The sequence below is a fragment of the Phascolarctos cinereus genome, unplaced genomic scaffold (genome assembly GCF_003287225.1).
Source record: "Phascolarctos cinereus isolate Bilbo 61053 unplaced genomic scaffold, phaCin_HiC Scaffold_2;HRSCAF=192, whole genome shotgun sequence".
NCBI classification, from domain to species: Eukaryota; Metazoa; Chordata; class Mammalia; order Diprotodontia; family Phascolarctidae; genus Phascolarctos; species Phascolarctos cinereus.
The window spans coordinates 373,449,219-373,459,718 of NW_027555625.1; the positions used below are offsets into that span (position 1 = coordinate 373,449,219).

Below are 10,500 nucleotides of genomic sequence, written 5' to 3' on the forward strand. Positions count from 1 at the left end.
TTTGTATTAAAAAGGAGATAGTTTAATTAGATAATTTACATAGAATAAACCTTGTAAGGTAGTGGGTCCAAAACACACTATAATTTTCCTTAATACCATTTATTGGATCCTACCATTTGGAATGTCTACAAAAGGTTTCCTGGAAGTAGAAGAACAGCTGAGGATAATAGTCATGATGATGATGATAGCTAGACTTTATATAGTACTTCAAGGTTTGTAAAGAACTTGAAAAATCTCATTTTATTCTCACAATAACTCTGAAAGGTAGGGGCTATTATTATCCATATTTTATGGATGAGGAAACTGAGGTAAACAGATTAAGTCACTTTGCCCAGGGTCTCACAGCTACTAAGTGTCTGAGGTGGAATTTGAACTCAGGCCTTCCTGACTAGGCCCAGAGCTCTACCTGCTTTCATAAAAGCAGCTCAAGAAACAAACCATTATCTCATTCTATCCTTGCAACAACCTTGAGAGGTAAGTACTAAAAGTATTATTATTCCAATTTTACAGAGAAGAAAATTGAAGCTCAAAGACTTTGTAATTTGTCTGATTACTCAACGTCTGTCACACCTCACTGCAGATAGCCAAGTGATTACACTCTTTATAATTTTAGAATATTTCTTTTTTAAAATACATTTTATGCATAGATAATAAAGTCACTGGGAAAGATTATAATCCCAGGAAAAATTTGAACACAATTTTAAATAAAGAAAATTCGAAGGGTCACTTACCATTCTTCTTTCTCGGAGAATACATTGTCTTCAATCTGAAGGGAAGAAATGCTATTTTATTGACAAGACCTAATGAAATGTGAAAGGGACGCTCCTCCAAGTACTATACCGGTAACTGGAACACAGTTAGACAGGATGAATTCAGTTCTCCTGAAGCAATTGTTCAGAGTAGCTGGCCCCACTGGACTTCCTGGTAAGACCGTTCGGAACACTAAATGCAGAAACATTTTTAAAAGTATATAGGGCAAGCCAAGCTCTTCATGTTTGTAGTACAAGAATGTTCCATGGAACAGCAACCGAGAGGACGTAGACGGGGATTTATCATCTCCAGAAATGAAATTGCTTCTTCAAAGGAGTAGAGGTCAGAAGTTAAAGGTGAAAATATCAGATACATAAAGGAAATTCCACATCAACTGAGAATTTGGAGAATCCGCTACTATTTTAGTTACACATTCATGCACATGGTGTCGCTCTTCACTGAAAAGGTTTGGTGAAGAAAGAAAACGGCAGCTTCTCCCTGAATCCGACTGATCACGGAGGAACTCTTGTAAATCTTTCCTGGAATCAGATAGAGGCCATATTACTGGCTCAATCCAAACAGTTTGCAACAAAGAATTTATCCTTTTGCTTCCCTGAAGAGCCAGTTCAGATATTGATAATCTTACGTGTGTGTAATGGGGAGTCCGCAGAGAGCCCAGCATCTGCTGTTTTCTCTTCTGCTCTTCACAGCCTGGGAGATAGGGAGCGGCCAGGTCCATTACTCTGTGCTGGAGGAAGCGAAACACGGTACGTTCGTGGGGCGCATCGCGCAGGACCTGGGTCTGGAGGTCGGGGAGCTGGTGTCGAGGCTGTTCCGGGTGGTGTCCAAGGGTCGCCGGGACTACCTGGAGGTAAATGTGCAGAACGGCATTTTGTTTGTGAATTCTCGGATCGACCGGGAGGAGCTATGTGGTCGCAGCCCAGTTTGTAGCATCCACCTGGAGGTGATTGTGGAGAAGCCGCTGCAGGTTTTCCATGTGGAGGTGGAGATCAAGGATATTAATGATAATCCACCTATGTTCCCAGAAAATAAAAAAGAAATAAATATTGCTGAATTGAGACCTCCAGACGCTCGTTTCCCGCTAGATGGCGCATCTGATGCAGACGTAGGAGAAAACGCGGCCTTGACCTATAGGCTCAGTCCCAGTGAATATTTCTCTCTAGACGTACAAAGCGACAGTGAACAAACGACTTCATTATCACTTATTCTAAGGAAATCTTTGGACAGAGAGGAAACTCAACAACACCATTTATTACTCACTGCCACTGACCGGGGCAAGCCAGAGCTCACTGGTAGTGTTGAACTGCTGATCAAAGTGCTAGATGTGAATGATAATGCCCCCCAATTTGACCAGACCGTTTATAAAGTGAGAATGTTAGAGAATGCTGCAAACGGTACATTGGTGATCCAACTCAATGCCTCTGACGCTGATGATGGAACTAATGGACATATTTCATACTCATTTCGTAGCCCGGTACCTCCTGAAGTGCGACGAACTTTTCACATAGTTCCAGATACAGGAGAAATTAGAATAAAAGGAGAATTGGATTTTGAAAAGAATGATATATATGAAATTCGAGTCGAGGCGATTGACAAAGGGAACCTTCCAATGGCTGGTCATTGCACGGTTCTGGTGGAAATTCTGGACACCAACGATAACTCTCCTGAGGTATCTGTGACTTCGCTCTCACTGCCTGTCAGAGAGGACTCCCCGCCGGGCACAGTCATCGCCCTCATTAGCGTATCTGACCGTGACTCAGGCGCCAATGGGCAGGTGACTTGCTCCCTGTCACCCCCCGGGCCCTTCACGCTGGTGTCCACCTTCAGGAATTACTATTCGTTGGTACTGGAGGGCTCAGTGGACCGTGAGAGCGTGCCGGCCTACGAGCTAGTGGTGACTGCGAAGGACGGCGGGACGCCAGCGCTGTGGGCCACGGCCAGCGTGTCTGTGGGCATTGGCGACGTCAACGACAATGCACCTACTTTCGAGCAGCCTATGTATACTGTGTTCGTGAAGGAAAACAACCCACCAGGCTGTCACATCTTCACGGTGTCAGCCTCTGATCCGGATGCACAAGAGAACGCGCTGGTGTCTTACTCATTGGTGGAGCGGCGGATTGGGGAGCGTCCACTGTCGAGCTACGTGTCTGTGCACTCGGAGAGCGGGAAAGTGTACGCTTTGCAGCCCTTGGACCACGAAGAGCTGGAGCTGCTGCAGTTCCAGGTGAGCGCCCGGGACGCAGGCTTCCCTCCTCTGGGCAGCAACGTGAGCTTGCAGGTGTTCGTGCTAGACGAGAACGACAATGCCCCAAAAGTGCTACCTCCTCTTGCGGGTTCTGGGGCAAGCGGGGGCCCAGAGACCAAGCTAGTGTCACAGTCAGTGGCTCCGGGCCACGTGGTGACGAAGATCCGGGCTGTGGATGCAGATTCAGGCTACAATGCGTGGCTGTCTTATGAGTTGCTGCCGGAGGTGGGCGTTGGGCGAAGCCCTTTCGGAGTGGGGCTGTACACCGGCGAGATCCGCACGACGAGAGTTCTGGAGGAGTCGGATGGGCCTTTGAAGATGCTGCTAGTACTAGTAAAGGACCACGGGGAACCTGCGCTGTCTGCCACCGCCACGGTGAGCGTGTCACTGTTGGAGAGCGGGCAGGCCCTTAAAGCTTTGTCTGAGGTTGCGGGAGCTGTGGCCGAGGCAGGAATTAGAAAGGAGGCAGCGCTGGTGGATGTAAACGTGTATCTGATTATAGCAATCTGCTCGGTGTCCAGTTTGTTGGTGCTGAGTGTGTTGCTCTATGTGGCGCTGCGGTGCTCTGCGCCCCCGCAGGGCGGGTATGGGCCTGGCAAGCCTACGCTGGTGTGTTCGAAAGAGGCTGGGAGCTGCTGGTATTCCCAGCAGCGGCGGCAGGTTTACTCTGGAGAAGGAACAGTCAAGAACGACCTTATGGCCTTCAGCCCCAACCTCCCTCCGTGTCCCAGTCAGTCACATAGCGGGGAGCAGCAGGAATATGGGGCGGAGCAGTTGGGGAAGGTGAGTGTTAACGGAGAATCCTTTCATAGGAAGACCTCTGCCTTGGTTCTGTTTTCTTTAAATTTAATATATATTTTCACTATATTAGTTTTGAAGATCTACCATCTTTGAGGACTCAAAACTCTATAACTTTAAGTACTGTTACTATTCTGACCAAGATCTGAAAGTGATTATTGCACTGACATCATACTGCTATCTCTTGTGTCAGCCTATGTGCTAGTGGTTAATTGGGGGGACCTACTAGACATTGTTCTACTTTATACATAGTCTAGATGACTGAGAGGAAAAAGAGGCTTATAGATATTCTATATGTCCACGATTTGAAAACAAATAGTCTCAAAGCAATAGTTTCAAATATTATTTATTGCCACATGAACTCTTGTAGCACCTTAGAAACTCATGAAACTCCATTAAAGTAAGGAAGGCATGCCATCTATTTTCTTGGAAGGAATATCCACACTGAAAATATCAAGGTCTTATGAAACATGAAATCAGACTTTGTAAAGAAAAGGAGAATCAATACTAGATGATGATTATGTTATATTCTTACTGTGATTTCATTTTAATAGACATTACTTAGACTAACCCAAATGTCTTAGTGCAGTTTTAAGCTATTAAAACTTCAAGAGACTAAGATTGTGGTCAGATGCCATCTCCCTCAGATAGCCAAAGAGTTGTTGAAAGTGGATGACTTAGGCAAACTATTATTTTTTTGTACACCCCTAAACTAATTTGGTTAAAATGTGTTGTGTTGCTATTATTGATAATAATAATTTAGAGTCTATTTAGGGCTTTGGTGTCAATAGGCTGAGATGAAGAACTGTGTTTCAATCAATTTCTCTTCCCTTCTAGTGAGATGTGTACATTTCATTCTCCTTACTAGCATGGAGCATACCAAACTCAAAGAAAACAACATCCCTATATATTCCATAAAAATGTGTCTTCTAATACATAAATCAGTCTTAAAAGGGTTTAGTTGGAGTGGGTCATTCTACCCAGCTGATGTGTTATAAAGATTTGCTAGTATCACAGATATGGTTGTAAAAACTGATATTTATTGATGTTGGTTGTGCCCTAATTTTGAGAAACCACTTCTGTGGCCAAGGTTCTGCTTCCTCTTCCTTAGTGTTCACTCTTCTGTGGACCAAAAGTTGAGGATGGACTGAATTTGTTCATTAGGAGTCTAGCCTCTGAGAGGGTGGGTCAAGGCTTCTTTTTCTGACATGCTTGGCTACTTAAACTTCCATTTTGTTGCTCCATGGATGATTTACTTATAGTTCAAGTTTAGGTTCATGTGCAAAGTTTCTCCAAAAGGAGGGAGTAGAATGATATCAACATACAATAGGAATTAGTATGAGAATGCTATTTATTCCCTCTACACAAAAGAAGTGGTAAAATGCAGGAGACAAAAACACAAATGTATTAGGACCACTACCTATCAGGGTTTCCTCCCTTGCTTTGCAACATAAGTTAGTTTAATTATTCTTTGAAAAGTGGCAAAGATATCCTTGGGATTTGATTTGCCTAGGAGCCAAAGCTCAAGCTTCCCTTTAGAAACTTCCTGGTAGCCTCTGGCCATATTGGTGTGTCATCCTTGTCATTTAAGAGAATAAAAGCCTTTTCATAAAGTCAGAGTCCTTCCAACATGGTGGATGTCTTCAGATAGTGAGACACCACAGAACACCCTATTGACTAAACATTTCCATACAGAGATGAGGAAGGCTGTAGCTGCCTAAGCTAAGGGAGAAGTATCATTGGTGAATCTCTTTTCTATGATATGACCAATCTTAATGTTGAATCTGAACTAATAGGTTCCAGCCTGAATCAGGCCTGCTCCTAATAAGGAAACATTGATAGTAAGACAAACTAAAAAGGCAGTAGAACCAGCCACTCTTATTTATCCTATTGGTTTATACTTAAAACTGTCTGAACTCAAAGAAGTTGTGGGATTGTTTATTAGATATTTTACATTTTTTCTCAGATGCTCTATCTAAACAACTCTCACAAAAGATACTACATGTCTTTTGGTCAAATGGATCAGACTCCCATTATTTTCCGTGCTGATGTATGTCTTCTCCAAGAGATGTTGGGGACTCTTCCTCTTGCAGCTATTGAGCTCCATTCAAAAGGACTCAGGGCCTCTGGACCTCTCATGCTCACAAGGTCACCTCTAAGCCTGAGCACTTTCATCTCCAAATCGGTTCACAGTGTGTGAACAAACACAAAAGTAGAAAAGGCAGCCACAGTTTCAGGCGTAGGTCTGTGAAACCATATGGATGAAGTTGCCACGATGGTCACATCTGTAAGCCCCATTTGTAAGTCCCTCTCATTGGAAGCCTTGTATTACATGGTGCTATATGGAGGGTGAAAGAAAGAGGCAAAGCCAGAAGCTGCCTTCTTCTGCTGCTGCAGTACCTTGCACTCCTACTGCTGTCCCGGGTCAAGGAAGAGTGTAAGGGACCACTCTGGGTTTCCTTTATCTGTCAGTCAGACAGTCAGCATGCATTTATGTCTTTTTAGTTTGTGCTAGGCCGTATTACAAATTTTGGGAATGCAAAGACAGGGGCAAACAATTATTCCTGTCCCTAAGAAGCATACATTCTAGGAGGGAGGGAAACACCCTACAGATAATTAGGCACGTAGAAGCTATAGACAGAGTAGATGAAAATAATTTAAAATGGAAATGTATTAATTAGTATCTGGGGGTGAGGCTAGTGGTGGTGGAGGAGGACCAGGAAAGATCTCTTGAAGAGAGGCTGAGGTGAGGAAAAAGCATTCGAGGCATGTGGTTAGTCAGGGCAAAGAAACAGGCAGAAGATGGAGTGTTGTTTGAGAAACTGCAAGTGGGCCATTGTAGTGGGATTGTGGAGTTCATAGAGGGGAGCAAGATGTAAACATTCTGGAAAATTAGAAAGGGCTCAGGTTATGAGGAGCTTTTAATGCCAAACAAAAACACCAAGAACCTTTCAGAATTGGGTCACCAAAAAGCTGGAAACAGCCAGAGAATTCATCATGTCTGACACACATAAATGTTAAGTTAAGTAAGTTGTAGGCCCAGAAGTGGGCAGGGAATATCTGTGCATGATTTATATGACCTGTACTAAGATGAAACAACATACTTCTCTTGACATTTTAAAAGCAAATACTCATGACTTTCACCAGTTTGACTCTCATTCAACAGACATTAAGTATCTACTACTTGCAGGTTATTCTGCTAGGCTGTGGAGAGAAAGTGATAAAAAAGGACACTTTTCCTACCCTTAAAGGTCTCAAAATCTAGTGTAGGCCCACATGAGTATTTTCTTCCTTTTCCAGTGTAGGATTTAATCCTTCTCTCCTCCTTAGTTAGTTGTGTTGATACCTAATACATTTTCATACCTGTTGAGCCTAAATCCCTCCCATATGCTAATTTTCAGCATAAAAAGTCTCAAATTTTATATGGTGAAGGTATTTCTAATAGAAAATAAAGATTAGTAATATAAAATAAGCAACAGTGTGGAGGTACAGAACAATTCTCTTTCCAACTCTGATTCCACCTCAACATGGTCCTGTGCCTAAGGGGAATTTTCTGCCTTCTTTTTACATGCTCTATTAGCGGTGTCAAACTCAAATAGAAATGGGTGCCACCAAACCATACATAAAGATCCCTGTGTGCACATGCTGACTTAGGAAACCATACAGTAACATTATCTATGTTTTATCATGCTTATATTTATTTTGTTAGGTCTTTATTATATTTTAATCTGGTTTGTGCCACACTCAGGAGTGTGTGCTGCTGTTGGGCTACGTGTTTGAAACTTCTGCTTTATCTTACAATTGTTTCATAGAAGGAGTCCTTTATGGACGTACGAGGGAATGTCATACTCCTTACAAAAGGAGAAATCAAATGATTATATTTTTCATTTGCCTTGAAATATCTTTTGTGGTTGAAATAAAAATATTGCTTTCACAAGTGATGTCCTGCATTTTGTATGTTGAGAGACAGTATAGTGTAATGAAAAACAATGCTGGCCTTGTTTTCAGAAGACCTGGGTCTAAGGCTTATCTCTGCTTTTTTCTAGCTGTGTGACCTTTGACATGTCACAAGTATACTGAGCTTGTGACATATCAGTTTCCTTCTTTGTAAAATATAGATGATAATATGATGACCATTTCCCTGTTCTCTCTCACATGATGATTTTATATGCTAAACTCTAAACATTATTAAAGTTCAAAAAGATATTAATTAAAAATTGTGGAAAAGCTGTCCAGTAATTTGAGGTACCTCAATTGTACTATACTCTGTTTATCACCAACATATCCACTTATATGGCTTCCTCCCAAAGTAGTCACTAGCATCTCTAAAACTATCATGGCTTTTTCTGGCTCCATTTCAGTCAATTCTAGATTATACCTTTCAAACTCTCCTACTTGGAAGACTGTGTTTCTGTCTACATCATGCCATTACAACCAATGTCATTCCAGCCAAGCAACCAGCAATTTATGTGAGAGACAATCTGTTAAGCTTTTAGGCAATGAGAGGAGGCAATATTTAATTAACTAAACAGATAAATAAGGAAATTGGTAAGGGAAATAAAATTATTTGTTTACTTCCTTCTTATTGAGAAGAACAAATGGAATTCTGTTTATCCAAGATCAAATTTGCCCAGTCAGATAGAACTGAAAGAATATCCAATTAAAGTCAACAAGATACTTGAAGATCTAGAATAGAATCACATCTAAATGGTTAGGTCTATGTGTGTAGGGAAAGAATCCCTATAAGTGAAGTCAGAAGACTGCTCCTCTTCACCAAAGTAGTGTGATGTTGGTTATTTAACCACTCAGTTTCCTTGTTTGTAAAATGGACATAATACAAACTATAATGTCCCACAGAATTGTTTTCAGGTTCACAGAATCATGGAGACAATCAATCATTTAGTCAATAAAGAAGAATTTAATAGAGGTTTTATTCTTTCTGTAAGCCAAACACTGATAAAGGCTAGAGATACAAAAAAGAAATGAAAACAGTTCTTGAACTCAAGGTGCTTACACATTTAAATGACAGAAGAGAAGTATAACTGTAACTATATATACACACATATATGTATGTATACACACACACACACACACACACACACAAGTAGATACTAGTTAAGCTTTGAGGGAAAGGCAGTAGCATTTGTGGGGGATGAGGAAGGACTCCTGCAGAAGGTGGCATGTGAGCTAAGTCCTGAAGGAATTCAGGGAATCTGAGAGATAGAAGTGAAGGAGAAGAGTATTCCAGTTATAAGGGATAGTCAGTGCTTGTCATGGAATGTTGTGTGATGAACAACATGTAGGCCAGAAAGATTGGATTGTAGAGTACATGGACAGGAGTAAGAAGAGTGGAAAGACAGGAAGGGGTTAAGTTGTCAAGAGCTTTATAAATGATCCCAAAGGTAATAGAGATATACCACCTTTTGTGTCTCACCATTCACCCAACTCTCAGGTGTAGCTCCAAGAAATTGTAGCATGTGAAGTAGCCACACTTGGGTAAAACCATCTTGGAAGATGGGCTAAACCAAGTTGAGGGTAATCAACAGGCCTCAGACTCCATTGGTGAATTAGGGGGATGTCTACTCCAAGCATGTGAAGACTTACCCCCAGTGGAATGAGTGGATGAGAACAATTTGTTCCAACTGCCATTGAGGTGGCTCAGAGCAGGGACTGTGGAGTGCTTAGACATCAAAGACACCAAGGTCATGCATGCATCCTGGGCCATCGACAGTCATCCTGACCTTAGTCTTGCTGCTGAACTTTGTTGACTCTGGAAGAGAGAGTGAGGCTGACAACTTCGGGCAACTCTGATTCACTTAAATCCAATTTATGAACAAGTCAAGACATTGCCCTGCGATGTCATTGGTGTTCTTCCAAAATGAAGGACAAACAACAACAATAATAGAGAGATGCTGGAGTCTATTGACTAAGTGTATGAGTTGTCAAAATTGCAGTTTAGGAAAATCACTTTAGCAGCTATGTAGAAAATGGATGTTTAGAGTAGAGAGAGACTGGAGGTAGAGAGACTAGTTAGGAGGCTATTGCAATACTCCAGGAAAGCCGTGATGAGGGACTGACCTATGGTGGCTATATGAATGGGAAGAAATAGACTCATAAGAAACATGTAGGGATAGAAACAAGATTTGGTAGATTGAATATGCAGGGTAAGTGAAAGTGAAGAGTAAAGGATAAAACCACATTTTTGAACCTTCATGACTGGAAGATTGTGGTGATATTGGGAGTAATGGGAAAATACAGAAGAAAAGTAAATGAATGTATGTGGGCAGGTGGTAAAGAAAGGAAAATAATGAGTTCTGTTTTGGACACGTTGATTTTGGGATGTCTATGCAATATTCAGTTTAAAATGTCCAATAGGCAGTTGGTGGTGAGGTATTGTAGCTTAGAAAGTTTGAGTATACAGCTATGGAACTCATATGCAAAAGTTATCATTGAATTCATGGAAGATAATGAGGTCACCAGGTGAGCGAATAGAGAAGACAGTCTAAAAAAGAATCTTTGAGTATATCCATAGTTAAGGGGCATGATATGGATGGAGATATGGCAAAGGAGTCTGAGCAGAAGCAGTCAAAAAGACAGGACAACAAAGAAAAAGCAATGTCACAAAAATCAGTGAGAAGAGTACGGGGATGTGAGCATTTAGAACAATATAAATTATATATAGAGAT

The 10,500-nt window shown here is 41.6% G+C and overlaps 1 protein-coding gene across 1 annotated transcript; it reads left to right on the top strand.

The window, feature by feature from the left end:
• The first annotated feature begins 1,274 nt into the window (after positions 1-1,274).
• On the top strand, positions 1,275-7,689 carry LOC110220824 (protocadherin alpha-13-like). Its single transcript, XM_021005010.2, has 2 exons — positions 1,275-3,799; positions 7,627-7,689. Exons 1-2 carry the CDS (start codon positions 1,406-1,408, stop codon positions 7,687-7,689), a joined length of 2,457 nt encoding a protein of 818 aa, XP_020860669.1. The 5' UTR covers positions 1,275-1,405.
• Positions 7,690-10,500: the final 2,811 nt, after the last annotated feature.